This window comes from Saccopteryx bilineata, chromosome 1 (assembly GCF_036850765.1).
Source record: "Saccopteryx bilineata isolate mSacBil1 chromosome 1, mSacBil1_pri_phased_curated, whole genome shotgun sequence".
In the NCBI taxonomy this organism is placed as follows: Eukaryota; Metazoa; Chordata; class Mammalia; order Chiroptera; family Emballonuridae; genus Saccopteryx; species Saccopteryx bilineata.
The window spans coordinates 109,709,426-109,728,785 of NC_089490.1; the positions used below are offsets into that span (position 1 = coordinate 109,709,426).

Here is a 19,360-nt window from a genome sequence, read left to right on the forward strand (position 1 = left end):
AAGTAAAATAAGTCAGATGGAAAAAGTCAAGAACCATATGATATCATTTATATGTGAGATATGAAACTGAGAGCAACAAATGAAAAAAACAAAAACTCATATACACAAACAATAGCATGGTGGCTACCAGAGGGAAAGAGGGTGGGAAACTTCTAAGGGGGTCAAATATATGGTGACAGAAGGAGACTTGACTTTGGGTGGTAAGAACACAATGCAATATACAGATGCTGTATCATAGAATTGTACTCTTAACCTACATAATTTTATTAAACAATGTTACTCCCATTAATTTAAATAAAAAACAAATTAAATAAAAATGAATAAACTTTAAGTAGACAAAGGATTATTTATAAATTAGCTCTATCAACTTGGATTTGCATAAAATGTAGGTGAGAATTTTCATGTTTACGATCTCATGCAAGAATTTAAGTTTTAGCAGTCTCTGTGGTTCAGTGAAAGCAGCTCTATGCACACAATCCAGATTAAATAGATGGAAAGCTTACCTTCATGGAAACTGAAAAATAATTTCCCATTCCTTGTTTTTTGTTGTTGTCTTTTTTTGTTGTTGTTGAATAGCCCGTCTCTTACAAAGAGTTCCAGTGTGGTAATATTATTATGCTCAAAAATAAATATTATAAACACCAGAAGACTTACTTGGGAGTCTGCTTCATTTAGGGTGAGCGGTAGATGGTATTTCCAGATACTTAATTATACATCAAGATGTGTACTCTCAAGATTCTTAGTTGCCCATCTGTCCCATATTTGAATTTCCCACTAATAAGGTTATTCCTCAAAGACAAAACCTTATAAATTGAACTCTCAGTATATCTTAATGAGATAACAGTAAAAATATAATACTTAAAATATTAGTATAAATAAGGGTACAGAGCAGTTGCAGTTCAAAGAACTTAAAGGAAACTGAACAATGGAGAGTCAAGTATTGAAAGAAGTTTTAAGTCTCACCTGAATGAGGCACTGAAGGGTAGACCTAGACTGACTGAGGCAGTTGTAAAGCACAGATTGTGTGTGTGTGTGTGTGTGTACATGGAACAGTAATGGGAAATCACTCTGGTTCTACTTTTTGAACTTTGCCTTCCATAACTTGGTTAATGAGGCAGGTATCAGAACACACAATGAGAGCTGGAGATACCAACCACTCTGTGCTAAAGAAAAAAGATCAAAATTACAAAACATTAGACATAGAAGGATAGTTTGATTTGAAATATATTGCATGTGTACTCTGGAGAAAGACAGCCTGTGTTTCAAACTTAGTGACCTTGGTCAAGTATTTAGCTTGCCCTGGTTTTCTCATTAGTGAAATGAGTATACTGCCCTGGCCGGTTGGCTCAGCGGTAGAGCGTCGGCCTAGCGTGCGGAGGACCCGGGTTCGATTCCCGGCCAGGGCACACAGGAGAAGCGCCCATTTGCTTCTCCACCCCTCCGCTGCGCTTTCCTCTCTGTCTCTCTCTTCCCCTCCTGCAGCCAAGGCTCCATTGGAGCAAAGATGGCCCGGGCGCTGGGGATGGCTCTGTGGCCTCTGCCTCAGGCGCTAGAGTGGCTCTGGTCGCAACATGGCGACGCCCAGGATGGGCAGAGCATCGCCCCCTGGTGGGCAGAGCGTCGCCCCTGGTGGGCGTGCCGGGTGGATCCCGGTCGGGCGCATGCGGGAGTCTGTCTGACTGTCTCTCCCTGTTTCCAGCTTCAGAAAAATGAAAAAAAAAAAAAAAAAATGAGTATAATTATGTATCTCTATTTTAAAGCTATTTCCATAAATAAATGTGCTAATATATGTCAAGTGTTTTAATCTGTGTTTAGCACAGGTAAATTATAAATGTTCTCATTGGTAAAAGAGAACAATTCCTGTGGAGATTTAAGAATTTACTAAGTAAATTACATTAACTAAATTTACCCTTGGTTTGCCATCTTTTTTCCTATTTTCCAAATATTTTAAAAAAACGATGGCCATTCGATCTTAAAAATACTTTTCTCTCACCTCTTTTCTGCAAGTCAAAGATTTCACATTACACAGTGTCTTGAGAATTTCCTGTATTGTGGTTTCTAGAACATCATGAGTATTGCTTAACTACATGATTTAACCTTTCTTTTCCTTTTGAATTTCTTCGTATACAACTTTCAGATTCTTAGCCTCCAGCTGAGTTCCGTGATCCAACACCATTCTTCGTAAACCAACACCGTGATTTATCAATATCGACACTGGAACATTTGTCATGACAGGTATGTTGGCCCGAGTCACAAATTAAGAAATAAATATAAACAGAACAGGTATCGTGTGGATATAGCTAATTTCAGGACATACTTTAAGAAAAATATGGAAAATTTTAAGCTTCCTATGTATCAGCATTTTCTGATTAATTTTATTTCTCTGAGTCTTCATTCTGTAATTTAGAAATGATTTGGTGAAGCTTTTCCAACAGGTTTAAAGAGTGATAAATGACAGGAAAGCTGTAAATTCTGAATATGAACTGAATTTACCATGTTAAATTATGAGCAACATAATTATAGCATAAAATAAAAAAGAAAGCCAAATATTTAAAATATAGTGCTTACAAATGCTATTTTAAAATTCAGCATTTGTGTTGTAACATCTAAAACCACCCAGGTTAACAGTTTGACACATTAGATTGTTGTTAATGACAACACTGTGGGAGTGTGCTAATGTTAATGCAGAATCTCCTAATGCTGAATTGTTTTAGGGAAAATGGTTATAAACAAGTAAGCTGGAGTATTAGGAAATACAGTGTTCTTGTAAAACGTGGTTACTTATGTATCATAATGCAATGTACTGTGAAATGAACCCAGCTCCCCAAGTATTGCCCATGCATTGGTTGGGGTCCCTCTCATCCCCCCAGGTCCAGATACTCCCATGTCTTTTCTTCTCTGTATAAAACCTCTACAAATCCATTAGAACTTGATCTTCCTCAGAGCAACCTCAGAGGACACATGCCCAAGTAGTAGTATTGTGACAATGATAGAATGTGTTAAATAAAGACTCTGGTGTTGGGCAAACTTTTACTTGACTTTTGCTTGGGTACTTACTAGCTTTGATGCCTTGAGAAAATAATATTACTAATAAATTCTAAATTTTCCCATGTCCCTAATTGGAATATTATTATCTTCTGATTTTTTTTTTGAGAAAATAATAGCAAATGTCTGTTATGTAAGACCATAAAACAGGTCATGGTGCTTATTCATCTCTTCTTACTCCAGATATCTGAGATTCTTTGCCAAATAAAAAAATGTTAAATCCACTTTCCTGAGACAGACCTGGTAAAGAAGAAAAGGTGTGAATCATTTTACTAACGAATAAAGTATACCACATAAATTTTTTTTTTACTGGTTGGAGTTCTGGATGACAATGTCTTCATTTTCTAATGATCATTGGCAAAATGGTTGGGTTGTCAAACTGAAGAAATTTTTGGTTTCTCTCCTTGGTTTCTGCTAAAAGAACTTTAGTTCCTGCGTTTGCTCTTTAAGTGATCACCCTAACTCTCTCTCTGTACAGCTTCCCGGACCATTCCGTGGCGGTTGATTGCTGGGATCCTAGGAGTACTGTGCCTTGTGTTGATGATTACTTTGGGAATTTTGTTAAGACATGGTAAGTAAGATTTTCTAGGCGAGTCTATATAAACATCAAAACTGTGATGAAACCATTTAGTAATAAAGGTTTTATTTTACTAATGTGTAACTGTGTGTTATTTCACAAACCTGTATCTAATTAAGTAAATTTCTAATCATTTCTCATAGCACTCACTAAACAAAGTATGCAGCCAACATCATCCTCAGAACTTACTACCAAATCCCAGCAAGGTAGGTTCCATAATTGGGAAAATATTAATTTTGATAGGACAGGAAATAGTTTCTTGTTTTTCTCACATAGAAGTGTGATGATATATTATACTTAGTAAAATACAAGTTTACCTACTAATTGTAGGATAGTCTCATTTCTTTGTTCTCTACTGTAAGAATTATTAAATAACACTGAATGTGCATCATTTATATATTTAAGTAAAAAGGAAATAATAGCTTAAATTGACATAAGTTTTTCCTATATGAGTGCTCATGTTTAAGTAACATATCAAAAATAAATTATAGTACATGTTAAAGCTAATCCTAATCACCTGTCAGTGATTGCTCATAACTTATACCTTTATATCTCTTTACCTTTACTTCTATTTCTTGCATGACTCAGAATACAGTGCAGAGATTTCTGCAGATCTGGCCCTACTTTTCCATTGTAAGCCAGCTGTGAATACAATTTTTATTTTATTTTATTTTATTTTATTTTATTTTATTTTATTTTATTTTATTTCATGTGCCCGACCAGGATCCACCCGGCACGCCCACCAGGGGCAACGCTCTGCCCACCAGGGGGCGATGCTCTGCCCCTCCGGGGCGTCGCTCTGCCACGACCAGAGCCACTCTAGCGCCTGGGGCAGGGGCCAAGGAGCCATCCCCAGCGCCCGGGCCATCTTTGCTCCAATGGAGCCTTAGCTGCGGGAGGGGAAGAGAGAGACAGAGAGGAAGGAGAGGGGGAGGGGTGGAGAAGCAGATGGGCGCCTCTCCTGTGTGCCTGGCCGGGAATCGAACCTGGGACTTCTGCACGCCAGGCCGACGCTCTACCACTGAGCCAACCGGCCAGGGCAAATACAATTTTTTAAATGTATTTTTACAAATACTCTCCAAGTTGTTTCATCATCTTCTGTGATCATACAAAACTTTATCTTTTTCTTCTTGGGGCATTTTCCACCTTTACCGAGATATAATTGATGCATAACACTGTAGAAGTTTAAGGTAAAATATGTTGATTTAATATACTTATATATTGCAGTTTGATGATAGCTATAGCAATAGCTAATACCTTCATCATATCACATAATTACATTTCTTTTTGTGTTGAAAATGTCTGCCATTTAGCAACGTCCAAATGTATAATACAGTATTATTAACTATAATCACAATGCTATGCAGAAGATCCTCAGAACACTAATCTAACTGGACGTTTGTACCCAATTTCTCTCCATTTACCCCATCTTTCACCCCTCTGTAACCAGCATTCTGCTCTGTAACTTTAGCACCATCTACTTGGCAAAGATTTGAGTACACATCATGTATTGTTACTCCTGTCTCTGAGGTTAAATTGCTCAAGACATTATTACTGGTTAACTGTATGATAAGACTTCACACTGTTTAACTTACCTTCATTTTGAAAAAAATATTTAAAATATATATCATCATTCTCCCAATGTACATATTCATGTCTGATTCAGGAAATATGCCATTGTCTTCCTCTCTTAAAAATCTTTCATCTGCCTGACCAGGCGGTGGTGCAGTGAATAGAGCATTAGACTGGGACGAGGAGGACCCAGGTTCAAAACCCTGAGGCTGCCAGCTTGAGTGTGGGCTCATCTGGTTTGAGCAAGGCTCACCAGCTTGAGGCCAAGGTCACTGGCTTGAGCAAGGGGTCACTCGGTCTTCTGTAGCCCCCTGGTCAAGGCACATATGAGAAAGCAATCAATGAACAACTAAGATGCCCCAACGAAGAAGTGATGCTTCTCATCTCTTTCCCTTCCTGTCTGTTTGTCCTTCTCTCTGTCTTTCTCTGTCTCTCTCTCTCTCTCTCTCTCTCTCTCTCTCACACACACACACACACACACACAATCTTTCATCTAATTCACTCTTTTTTTTTTTTACAGAGACAGAGAGTCAGAGAGAGGGATAGATAGGGACAGACAGACAGGAACAGAGAGAGATGAGAAGCATCAATCATTAGTTTTTTTTGCGACACCTTAGTTGTTCATTGATTGCTTTCTCATATGTGCCTTGACCATGGGCCTTCAACAGACCGAGTAACCCCTTGCTCGAGCCAGCGACCTTGGGTCCAAGCTGGTGAGCTTTGCCTAAACCAGATGAGTCCGCACTCAAACTGGGGACCTCGGGGTCTTGAACCTGGGTCCTCCGCAGACCAGTCCGATGCTCTATCCACTGCACCACTGCCTGGTCAGGCGAATTCACTCTTATTTACACAACAGAGCTTAACATTGGGTCACTTTCTACACTCAGCTACAAGATATTTTAGCATACTGAGTTTCTTCAGTATACTTACACAAATTAGCATTAAATATAATTAATAAATGATTAAAATATATAATTCTGATACTTTTCCTAGGATATATATAATATGCATGATTCATTTACATGACTATCCTCTAAAGTTTGATATATGAAGTAGATTCTGAAAGAATATGTGCAGAAAGACATAACAAATAATATTTGAATGAGTAAATAGCACTTAAAAAATTGAATCTCCAATATCATCAGTCAAGTTTCATTTTTTCTCTTAGGCTCTGGTTGCTGTTCTTGCCAAGAAAAGTGGGTTGGACACAAATGCAACTGTTACTTAATTTCCAATGAAAGAAAAACTTGGGCTGAAAGTAGGAATTTCTGTGCTGCTCAAAATTCCAGTCTGCTTCAGTTGCAAAACAAAGATGAACTGGCATGTATTTAGTTTTGGTTTCTTATATTTCCTTTGACTTAGGATAACATATTACCTAAGTAAGTTGATTCCTTTGATTCAAGTCCTTATCAGATTGTAAATGTATGGTTATATTTGAACTAAAAATGACTTGCTAATTTTTATACTTTAAAACAATCATTATAAAACCAACAACATTTTTCAAAACTTTATATTACAAGAATAAAAATCAAGATAGATGCCAGAGAAAGTACAAGAGGCATTTTAGAGAGAAATCAAAGAAGAAATAATGTCATTTTATTCAAAGAACCAATTAAGCAAGTTTTTAATTTTTAATTATTTGATTAAATATATCTATTTGTAGTTATATAACTTTTGTCATTATTCTGGGATATAAGGTAGAATGGATATGGAGAGCATGATTATAATAGTTACCTAATTCTTTAAAAAATGAAAGATTTCTCCAGTTTCATGAGGAAGCTATGCTGAGTGTAGGTCCAATAGGTTATGTCCAAGAATTATTCCTCAAGATGCGGTTGATTTGGAATCAAATTTGATTGTTGATTCCTTGTGAAGGAAGTGTTCCATGAAAGTCTAACCCATTACAATGTATTCCATTCATTCAAGAAGTGAGATTTTGAAATCTTTTCTCCATACATGTATGGATCTTATAGGTTAGAATGGATCTTTTTTTTTTTAAATGAGACATGATTATACCTCTTAAACTAGAAATGATTTCATTTGAATAATTTAGAGTCTAAACATGATTCTGGATACTAGCTTTCTTGAAAGTACTTTATTTTCAGAGTAGATTCAAATTAAATGATTATGTTTGTTTCTTTCCAAGCAGAATTTTATAAAGACCAGTAAATCTTTTTATTGGATTGGACTCTCTTACAGTGAAGAACATCAAACCTGGTTGTGGGAGGATGGTTCTGCTCTCTCCCAAGACCTGTAAGTTTCTGGCAGTCAAGGCTTTTCTGCCTTATGAGTTTATTCTTAGATCTTAATCAGAGAATATAAATTCCAGAAACACTGCAGCTAAGATGACCTATCTGGAGCATGAGTACACAGAAAAGATAATACAGAGAGGAACAATTTTAGCCTTATCTAGAGCATCCACGTATATGCTAATTGACATGAGTTTATTGTACTTGTGCCCATAAAAGAGGCTTTGACTTTCTTTTTTTTTTTTTTTTTTTGTCTTGGTAACAGCACTTATATGACTAAATAATTAGGAACAGCATAAGAAAAAAAAAAAGCTGCTTTCACACACAGAAGCTGTTCAAGGAAAACAAGATAGCTATTTTTTTCTTTATTCTGGTGGGACCCAATCTTTTTCCATGTTTCAAATATCTCAGGCTTATCTTCTGTATATTTGTATTCTTAGACTCTCACTTCCGTTCATAAACATGGTATTTCATACACTGACAAACTTTATGCTCTGATTTATTTTCCTAGACTAAATTAGCAAATACATCTTTAAATAAAACAGAAGCAAAGATGATCATAAATTAGAACCATGAATAACAATGGCAAGAACAAAAAAAAAATATGTCCTTGCCTCAATGCTATTGATAATTGAGGCAATAACTGAGTTTTTGTAATACTGTATTTGAAATTGTAAAAACTGTGGCTATTGAATAAAAAAATACAATGAATCAATATGTTAATATTGCATTTGAATGCTTTAAAAAGTTCCATCATTGAAGAGACATGGACAAGAGAGTGGTGGTTACCAGGGGTGGGGGGAGGGAGGACGCAGGAGGGAGGGAGGAAGAGAGTTAGGGGGAGGGGGAGGGGCACAGAGAAAACTAGACAGAGGGTGACGGAGGACAATCTGACTCTGGGTGAGGGGTATGCAACATAATTTAATGACAAGATAACCTAGACATGTTTTCTTTGAATATATGTACCCTGAATTATTAATGTCATCCCATTAACATTAATAAAAATTTATAAAAAAAAATAATATCTGACAAAAACCAATACAAATCATTACCCCCTGAAAAAAAAAAAAAAGTTCCATCATTGGGTAAAAAGCACTGTCCCTGAACATTTTCATTTTCTTTTCTTGTATGGTAACATTTTATTTTTCTTTACAGATTTTTATTACCTCAGGGTGCAAGTACAAGGAATTGCATAACATATAGCACAAGCAACAGCGTTTTGGATGATTCCTGTGAAGAACAAAATCGTTTTATCTGTAAACAACGGCTTACTTAGGTGTTTATTAAGGCATAAGGGGTGGGCAATGAAGTCCAGTATTACTAAGAATGGTAAGTTTACTTCTTACATTATTATTAATTACCTACTTCTGGGATCTATAAAATATTTCTTACTATGTCTTATCATACAATTTTCATATGCTATATTTGAAAACATGTGCTTTAAAATTTATGAAATTTGTGCATATATACCTAAAATTATCAAGATAAATAATTTCAGGCCCTGGCCGGTTGGCTCAGCGGTAGAGCGTCGGCCTGGCGTGCGGGGAACCCGGGTTCGATTCCCGGCCAGGGCACATAGGAGAAGCGCCCATTTGCTTCTCCACTCCCCCCCCCTCCTTCCTCTCTGTCTCTCTCTTCCCCTCCCGCAGCCAAGGCTCCATTGGAGCAAAGATGGCCCAGGCGCTGGGGATGGCTCCTTGGCCTCTGCCCCAGGCGCTACAGTGGCTCTGGTCGCGGCAGAGCGACGCCCTGGAGGGGCAGAGCATCGCCCCCTGGTGGGCGTGCCGGGTGGATCCCAGTGGGGCGCATGCGGGAGTCTGTCTGACTGTCTCTCCCCGTTTCCAGCTTCAGAAAAATACAAAAAAAAAAAAAAAATTTTAGCCCTGGCTGGTTGGCTCAATAGTAGAGTGTCGCCTGGTGTGTGTGGAAGTCCCAGGTTTGATTTCCATTCTGGGCCCACGGGATAAGTGACCATCTGCTTCTCCACTCCTCCTCTTTCTCTCTTTGTCTCTCTCTCTTCTCCTCCTGCAGCCATTGCTCTAATGGTTTGAGCAAGTTGCTTCCAGGGGCTGAGGATGGCCCCATGGCCTCTCCTCAAGTGCTAAAATAGCTCGGTTGCTGAGCAACGTAGCAGCAGACCCAGATGAGCAGAGCATCCCCAGGAAGGGGGCTTGCTGAGTGGATCCGGTTAGGGTGCATGTGGGAGTCTGTCTCTCTGCCTCCCCGCCTCTCACTCTCTCACTTAATAAAAAAATAATACTTTTATAAATATTTTGATTTAACACATATGATAAATATTGAGTATGATATATTTTCATGTATACATTCTGATAAATTTTCTCTGCAGAAATTTAAATAAAACATTTACATCAAATAATATATATCCATATTATTTCAGACATTTATGTGGAATACTAAATTGGAAATTCCCATCTTCTTGTCATTTTTCTGGAAGTTAGTTCTTTCTGGCTATCTATGCATCTGTCTGCTTTTACGTAGAACTGAAAGTGCCATAAGACAGTTTCCTCATGTGTATCCTCCAGCTACAGAGGGAACACATTTCTGTCTTTTCTTGATGCTCCTGAATTCTGTAGAAAGATTTTAAGTCTTTGGTCTTTGTGCTTCCTGTTTTATTGCTTTCAGGGTTTGCAATGGTAAAGAAACTCCAAGCCCTGATACATAAACCGACAATACCTGTTTATTTACTCCATTCTTTTTTTTGGGGGGTCTTATGCTTATTACAGGGGTCCCCAAACTACGGCCCACGGACCGCATGTGGCCCCTGAGGCCATTTATCTGGCCCCCGCCGCACTTCCGGAAGGGGCACCTCTTTCATTGGTGGTCAGTGAGAGGAGCACAGTTCCCATTGAAATACTGGTCAGTTTGTTGATTTAAATTTACTTGTTCTTTATTTTAAATATTGTAATTGTTCCCATTTTGTTTTTTTTACTTTAAAGTAAGATATATGCAATGTGCATAGGGATTTGTTCATAGTTTTTTTATAGTCTGGCCCTCCAACGATCTGAGGGACAGTGAACTGGCCCCCTGTGTAAAAAGTTTGGGGACCCCAAAGTTTTAGTAAAAGAGTCACATGGTTATTGAATGTCTTAATCTCTCAGCGATCTTAAGAACCTTTCCCTAAAAGTTACATGTAGAATACAAACAATTCCTTTTTTTGTAGAAGAGGGAGCTAGCTACCCGTTGTATAAAAAGGTTTCTGAGTGTGTCATAGAAGGGCAGAGAACACAGTGAGATCCATTTCTTGAAACCTGGATGGGCTTTTTACAATCTCACAGATTTCAAAAGCCAACTTCATTGTTTTTTTTTGGTAAATTGTACAGACATCTTTAAAATTTATGTTAACATATTTATTTATTTACTACTTTTATATTTTAATTAAATGATAATATAATTAAGAGCTCAAATAAAATTTTAATATATATGGTTTCAGGAAGAGGAAAGGTCCTTTTTATCTTATTTCTCAGATTATAAATATAATAGGACTAAATATTGAACTTTCTTATTTAAAGATTAGTTAGGAAAAATGCACTTAAGTTATATTATGAAAAAAAACAGGACAGAATATAACATTTTTGAAATATTTGACTTGAACTAAGCAAACATACATTGTACTTTCTGGATATTTGCATTATTTTGACTTTGTTGTCCATGTGATTTCAAAATAATACATTTTAAATTTAATTTAAAACCAGTATAGATAAACTTATAATGAAAATGAATAGTTTCCTGTTCCAACTCTCCCATGTCTCTGTCTTTCTTCCAGAATGCAGTTTTCTCTGGAATTCTTGTTTCTTTTGTTTGTTTTTCTGCTTAGAGTGGTTTTCTCTGTAATGAACCAACAATGTTCCGTTTTCATAATTTCTGTCCAGGGTAAATGTCAACTGTTTTTATTTAGCAACACCCACATGTAGGTTCAAATTGCTACTTTCCCATCATCCCCCATGAGATGTGCAGAAGCTGACTTATCCTTTTCTGATGACAACTTATTACAATTGCAAGAGCAATGAGAAAAGAGGAGATACTAAGCATGATAAGATGATGTTTAATTTCAGAGAATTATCTATGTTACAAATCCTCTTCACTGAGTGAAGAGAATTTGTTGCTTCCCATTTACAGCTAAGATTGAATTCACATATAATTTGTGAGAATTGTGATGGAAAGTTCTGGCTGAATGGAGGATGTCGGTCACCTATGGCATATATCTCTCACAGTACGGTCCCATCATATTAGTCATTCTCAGGCCATGACCATCTGACTCATTTCATTTTAGATATTCTTCCTCCCACTCTTAACCTGCATTCTACTTTCTTTCATCCTGAAAGTATCTTTGTAGTCTTTGGGATAGAAAAAGCTTCTTTGACATAAAGGTTTTTCTACCATTTTCCCCCCTCTGACACAATATTTTTAATATATTTGATATTAAGTGCAGAAAGACATTTTATTTTTCTTGTTTTGTTTGATATTTTTGTTTGAAATGGGCTAATGCCCATATTAAAGGATTAAATTGAATGAATATCTCTGTGTTAGATGTAAATCAAAAGGAAGAGAGTGAAGAAATGTCTAAGAAACAAACAATAACAAAATAATATGGCAATAGTCAGTGTATATATCCTTAATTTTATCTTGTAACCATGAATGTATAGAGTAAATGTTATGTATTGGTTCATGAAAAATTATGAGAAGTTGAAGAATTTAAAACCATGCATCTTTATTATCTAATATTGTCTTTAGATAAGGAATTAGGATTGGCTTAGTTGCTTACTTATTTGTGGTTTCACAAGCTTGGAACAGGGTCTTTACAAGGCTACCTTCTCATTTGAAACTCAGAGTTTGCTTCCAAGCTCATTTAGATTATTGGCATAATTTTGTTCCATGTGGTTGTTGGACTGAAACTCTCAGCCCCAGAAGCCACCCCTCTCCACAGGCACTCGCACCATGGCTGCTTGCTTTTTAAAGGCTAGATGCTTCTTTAAGTATCTCTGACTCCTCTTTCTATCTGACCTGTATAGTCTTTTTTTAAGTATTCACTTGGTTAAGCTCATTGATTAATAAAAAATTGGCTAATGTGGAACCTTAATTAAGTCTGAAAAATAGCTTCATCTTTGCCATTTAATGTATTCTAATCACAGAGTAACATTCCATCATACAGGCATACCTTGGAGAAATTGCAGGTTTGGTTCCAAATCCATCTTAATAAAGCAAGTATTGCAGAAAAATGAAACAACTGTTTTGTTGGTACAGAGTCTTGACATCTATTTCTAAAAAATGCAACACTTGCAAATGGCAATAAAAGCAAAGCTCAACAATAGGATGTTTGCCTGTATTCACAAATCCACTAAAATGAAAGGGGATAGTATAATATAGGTGTACACCAGAGCATGGAAATTTGAAGGGGGTCAACTTAGAGATCTGCCTACCACACCAACTAATTCTTTTTCTTTTTTTTCCAACTAACTCTTAAACATATTTTTATTGCTACTTTATAGTTCATTGAATTTAAACACTGCCTTTGATTTCTGATAAGTAGGAATTTAATTCATATGTCCCAGGACAGGCAATCCTATTTTAGTTACTCCAAAATATATTTTCTCCTTTTTAAATTTTTTTAGATTTTTCCAAAATTAGAAGCAGGGAGGCAGTCAGACAGACTGCTGCATGCGCCTGACTAGGATCCACCCAGCATGCCCACCAGGGGGTGATGCTCTGCCCATGTTGTTCCGTTGCAGCCATACTAGCGCCTGAGGTGGAGGTCATAGAGCCATCCTCAGCACCTGGGCCAACTTTTGCTCCAATGGAGCTTTGGCTGCGGGAGGGGAGGGGAGAGCCAGAGAGGAGAGGGGGAAGGGTGGAGAAGCAAATGGGTGCCTCTCCTGTGTTCCCTGGCCGGGAATTGAACCTGGGACTTCCACACGCCAGGCCGATGCTCTACCACTGAGCCAACTAGCTAAGGCCTTTTTCTTCATTTTTAAAAAAAACATTATTTTTTTTTTGGTGACAGAGACAGAGAGAGAGACAGACAGAAAGAGGGACAGATAGGGACAGACAAACAGGAAGGGAGAGAGATCAGAAGCATCAATTCTTCATTGCAGCATCTTAGTTGTATGTTGATTGTTTTCTCATATGTTCCTTGACTGGGGGGGCTACAGCAGAGTGAGTGACCCCTCACTCAAACCAGAGACCTTGTGCTCAAGCCAGTGACCTTGTGCTTCAAGCCAGTGACCATGGGGTCATATCTATGATTCCACGCTCACGCCAGCACCCCTCCCCCCCAACCCCAAGCTGGTGAGCCTGTTCTCAAGCTGGATGAGCCCATGCTCAAGCCAGTGACCATAGAGTTTTGAACTTGGGTCCTCTGCGTCCCAGTTTGATGCTCTATCCATTGTGCCATTGCCTAGTAAGGCAAAAACATCATTTTTAAATTATAGTTTACATTCAATATTTTGTATTAGTTTCAGAAGTACAGTACAGTGGTTCAACAATCATATATGTTACAACTGTTTCTTCAATAATTCTAGTACACATCTGACACCATATATAGTTTTAAAATTTTATTGACTATGCTCCCTATTCTGTAATTTAAATCCTTATATAATTTTGTGACTACCTTTTTGTACTTCTTAATTCTTTTACCTTTTTCACCCAGTCCCTCAGTGCCCCTCTATCTGGCAACCATCAGTCTATTCTCTATATACTATATATGAGCCTGTTTCTGTTTTGTTGATTCACTGATTTTTTCCTTTATATTCTTATGGTATTTGGTATTTGTCTTTCTTGACTGACTTCTTTAGTTACCATAATTTAGGTAATTAAATTTAGGACTGACTTTAGGTCATAAATGGTAAGATTTTATTTTATTTATTTATTTATGTGTGTGTGTGTGTGTGTATCACCAGTTTTTGAATCTGTTTGTCTATTGATTGACACTTGGGTTGCTTCCATATCTTAGCCGTTGTAAATAGCACTGCAATGAACATGAGGATGCCTATATCCTTTTGAATTAGTGTTTTGGGTTTCTTGGATATATACCCAGAAGTCGAACTGCTGGATCATAAGGCAATTCCATTTAAAATATTTTAAGGAACCTCCATACTGTTTTTCACAGTGACTACACCAATCTGTGTTCCCACCAGCAGTGATGAGGGCTCTCTTTTCTCCACCTCCTCACACTTGTAATTTGTTGATCTATTGATGACAGCCATTCTGACAGGCATGAGGTAATATATCATTGTAGGTTTATAGTTACTCCAATATATTAATTCTCAGTTACTCTATTAGTAACATTTAAGTTTGCCTAATAAAGATACAGTTATTTTACAGTTTGATTGGGACTTTTTGTTTATCTTCAGAAATTCTTGAGCATCAATTTTTTTCTCTAATTTTGCACCTATTGAATCATTTCTCTTTATATCCTAGTGCATAGGTTACAAGGCATTTTGTACAGAAGAGGATAGTTAATGTTTTTAACTTTTCAATAGTCTATGTTGAAACTACTCAACTCTGCTGTTGTAGTGCAAAAGAAAACATAGATAATATGTAAATGAATGGCTTAGCTGTGTTACTAAGAACTTTATTTAGAAAACTAAGCAGTGAGACAAATTTGCCTCATAGGTCACAGTTTGCCAACCCTTGTCGAAGTGTGTAAAATAATATTATATAGGCACCAACCCTAATCTCCACATTGTCTTATCCTTGTTTAGGTCTAAAACAACAGTTGTAAATGTACATATAAATTTTACAGTACTCAAAAATCCATAAAGTATGTTTTATAACCAAATGCAAGATGTCCACCAATGATCCCCATCTTCAAGTTCACATACCTTTGAGTAATTTCCTTCCACGTTTTCTCAAGGTTGATCTGTGTAACCAGTGTGACCAGTGAAATACAGTAGAAATGTTAGTATTACCACTTCTAAGTCTAGTGCATAAAAGACAGTGTGGCTTTCTTTTTTTTCTTTCTTTCAGATAATTTGACATGGGAAAGCCAGATATCATATCATAAGCAGCCCTGTTGGGAGAACCATATGACAAAGAACTGAAGCTTCTTATGAACAACTGGCAATGAAATAAAGTCTATTTCTAACAGCTATGATGAGTCTCTCTTGAAAGCCAACTTTCCAGCCCTAGTCAAGCCTTTGGATAACATAGCCCCAGCCGGCATCTTGACAGCAACCTCATGAGAGAACCTGAGTCACAACCATTCTGCTAAGTTGTTCAAGGATACTTAACCCTCAGAAACTGTGTAATAGAATAAGTGTTTATTTTTTTTAAGTTGCTGTCGGAGTTAGTGGTAGATTCACTGATAAAGACCCATCTTAAGAAAAAAAAGAAAACAAAAATAAAAAATGATCAAAAGGTGTTGACAATTTCTGAAAGTTCATCCTCCTAGAAGTTCTATGTCTCAAAATTTCCTTTATATAATCACTGCTACTCATTTTGTTTTCAGTATAGTTGACCCTGCTGCAGTATCCAAATAAGCCCCAACTGATTTAAATCAATCAACATGTCTAATCCAGCAGTCATAGTAATTCACATCTAGTCTAGTCATCATCAATAAGATGGGTACGAATTCTTGATGACTTACAAGAATTTGAGAAAAAAATGCGACACAAAAGAGTTTACATCACATTATTTTTGTTATATAAATTTCAAAACCAGGCAAAACTAAACTGTAGTTCACAGTAGACATCAAGAGAATGTGAGAGGTAATGGTGGTAATACATATACATATATGGAAGGAGAAAGAGGATGTAACTGCAAGTTTAAACAAGGAAAGATCTTGGTGATCCTGGAAATGTTATATTTCTTGAAATGGGTGGTAGTTGCAGGGGTTTTGAATCTGATGGTTATGAAACCTTATATTTTCATTACTTATATATAATAAGAAAGTTATATATAAAAGGTGAGAAGAAAGACTGTTAATTTTTTTCTGTCTTAAATAGATTTTGATATGAGGTGAGTCTGTTACCTATTTTTCATTGTATAGTCACCACAGTTCTGTATTTTTAAGTCCTAGTAACCTTATACAATCTTGTTCAAACTTTTTGTTGAGTCTTTTCTTCATGTGTTTCTGAAGTTTTCTCTCCCTTCTCTGTGGCTCTGTTTTGTTCCAGAGTAGATTGGGGACAGATTCAAGTATTACCTCCTTTCTAATGGCTCAAAAATTTAAAAGTGAATTGGGGTCTGTGATTGTCAGAATCCCAGTGTATTTCAGTTACAGAGAGGATATGAATCAAAACTTTCTCAAACCAAGTATCACAGAGCTACCTTTGTGAGATATTGAAAAATAATATTTCAAAATTAAGTTGAACACTTTTAATTTGATTGGCATTGAATGGACTGAACAAATTATATGATTACTACTTTTACTTTAAAATACTCATTATAAAAGTGCATAGACCTAAAGAAATTATATGAATAATATAAAATTATAGTTTTTGGAAAAAAGGTATAAAACACTTGAGTAAATTTATATTATATAAAAAGGCAATTATTAAACATTAAGCTATAAACACCTGTGTTTCTGTGAAAATGAAATAGTCTAAATCATAAATAAAATATATGTATTCAATATTCTTACCACTTGACGTATCCTTTATATAAACTTAATAGGTACATGTTTTGAATTTTAGTTTTTAGAGAGAAAAAAGGCAATCATAATTCTACCACTTAGCTTCATTCAATATACAATAAAATTTAATTATTTTCCTTTGTTTTATTTAACAAAGAAACTTCTTTGAATCATAATAATTTTAACTTTTTTCTATCATTTGGTATAAATTAATTAAAAATTTCTATGTCTCTGAAATAATATGTGGAACCATATTAGAAGTATGAAAATAAAAATTAGTCCATTGTTTCAAGAAGGAAGGTTTTGCTATGGCTGCATTCAGAATCTGTACTGACTGGGTGTATGAACTACCGACATACCCACAATGTATCATTGAATTCAGATCTCTTGAGATGGCGTTTCTAATTCCTTAGGAACGATATGTGGCTTAAAATATATAAATTCTGATCTCTCCTAAGATAAGTGCCGTTTGGTGGTGATTTATACTGCAAAATTGAATGTGAAAAAATAATGAAGAAAAGATAAAAGAGAGAGAGTGAGTGATGAGTTGTGTGATTATTCTGTTACTATAGTTTTGGAGCACAAGGGTAAATGGTGAAGTTGATGGCATACATTCACTTTATTTGAAATGCAAGATGCCCAAAGTTGCAGAGGCAAAAGTAAGTAAACAAATATTGTGTCATTGAGGCTGCAAAGAAAGGGATTCCTTTCCTGTGTTTGGCTCTGTTCCCAAGCAGAACTTTAGGAACTCCCTACCATTTGTGTACTGGGTCAGACACTCAGCAACTGATTCTGGGAGGATGGCTCCACTTTCTCCCATAATTTAAATGTGTTGTAGTTTAACTGCTTCTCTGTTTTGGTTTTGTTTTGTTTTAGTGAGAAAACAATTCACATTTCATAAAATTGCAATACAAATAAGGTCTCAGAGTATAAAATTTGAGATAAAACAAAGGAAACAATAGTAATTTATTTCTACCCAGATTACCCTAGTAGGCTCAATGTATAAAATGTTTTTGTGTCATACAAATTTTAGTTTCTGTTCACTTGTAACATGTTGTGGGTGCACGTGTCCCCCCACCCCCACCCCATACACCATCTCTATTTTATTATCCTGTAGAATGCAGGGAATGGGGTAATTTATTAAACCAAAAATACTATATTTGTAAGAAACAGCTTATTTAATTGCCTTCTCAGGAAAATGGAATTCTTATATGATTAAACATAGAAGTTCTTACATTCTCTCAAACCATGCTCATTACTATTAGAAGGCAGTGAAACACACCAAAGTTTATTTTATCTCCTTGTAACAAATATATAAATAAATTTGAAGTTATTCATATTGTTAATAACTAAATTAATTTTTCTACTTTATATAAAGAGAAAAATTATTTAAAAAATTTATAATTTTATTAGATTTTGAATCTTTTGCTTTGAAACCTTGTTCACACAGTGACTGCTTTCATATTTACCCCAAAGCAATATAATCTATTCTCTGGTAATTTTTTTTTTAAATTTATTTTTCTGAAGCTGGAAACGAGGAGAGACAGTCAGACATACTCCCGCATGCGCCCGACCGGGATCCACCCGGCACGCCCACCAGGGGGCGATGCTCTGCCCACCAGGGGGCGATGCTCTCTGCCCCTCCGGGCGTCGCTCTGTTGCTACCAGAGCCACTCTAGAGCCTGGGGCAGAGGCCAAGGAGCCATCCCCAGCGCCCGGGCCATCTTTGCTCCAATGGAGCCTCGCTGCGGGAGGAGAAGAAAGAGACAGAGTGGTAGGAGAGGGGGAGGGGTGGAGAAGCAAATGGGCGCTTCTCCTGTGTGCCCTGGCCGGGAATCAAACCCGGGACTTCTGCACGTCAGGCCGACGCTCTACCACTGAGCCAACCGGCCAGGGCCTCTCTGGTCATTTTTGTTCAGCCTTTTTCACTTTTTTCTCTTGGGTGTTTTTGGCTTATGCTTCTTAGTAAAGGAGTTATTCACTTGTTCTTTATTTCCTGATCAATCTAGAAGACATGTTCTTTAAATATCATGTGTCATATGTTTTAAAACTTACTTTTATGATAATGTTGCACATATATCTTAAGAAACTAAGATTGAGATTATTTTGCATCTAATTGTATAGTTTAAACAGTGAAAATACAATTGAGACACATATGACTTGATTTTACCATTTTACCTTGAATGGACCAATGCAGAATAATATAACCCTTTCATTTATTCCTAAAGGTATACGGACATTGTGACCATGAAACCAAAAATCATTTTACTCTTTTTTTTTGGTGACAGAGACAGAGAAAGAGACAGAGACAGGGACAGATAGGGACAG

At 36.5% G+C, this 19,360-nt stretch overlaps 1 protein-coding gene and 1 non-coding gene across 3 annotated transcripts; one reads left to right on the forward strand and one right to left on the reverse strand.

Annotated features, from left to right (window-relative positions):
• The first annotated feature begins 2,112 nt into the window (after nucleotides 1-2,112).
• LOC136320012 (natural killer cells antigen CD94-like) lies at nucleotides 2,113-16,968 on the forward strand. 2 transcript variants are annotated; one of them, XM_066253163.1, is made up of 8 exons: nucleotides 2,113-2,235; nucleotides 3,524-3,616; nucleotides 3,766-3,828; nucleotides 6,363-6,514; nucleotides 7,344-7,447; nucleotides 8,599-8,772; nucleotides 10,188-10,320; nucleotides 15,427-16,968. In XM_066253163.1, the coding sequence occupies exons 1-6, from the start codon at nucleotides 2,229-2,231 to the stop codon at nucleotides 8,717-8,719; spliced, it is 540 nt and encodes a 179-aa protein (XP_066109260.1). In that variant the 5' UTR covers nucleotides 2,113-2,228; the 3' UTR covers nucleotides 8,720-8,772; nucleotides 10,188-10,320; nucleotides 15,427-16,968. The 2 variants fall into 2 exon arrangements, with proteins under 2 accessions (XP_066109260.1, XP_066109259.1); XM_066253162.1 differs by lacking the exon at nucleotides 10,188-10,320.
• Nucleotides 16,969-18,853: 1,885 nt separating this feature from the next.
• On the reverse strand, nucleotides 18,854-18,929 carry TRNAV-GAC (transfer RNA valine (anticodon GAC)). The gene has a single exon. It is a non-coding gene; the product is annotated as a tRNA-Val (tRNA).
• Nucleotides 18,930-19,360: the final 431 nt, after the last annotated feature.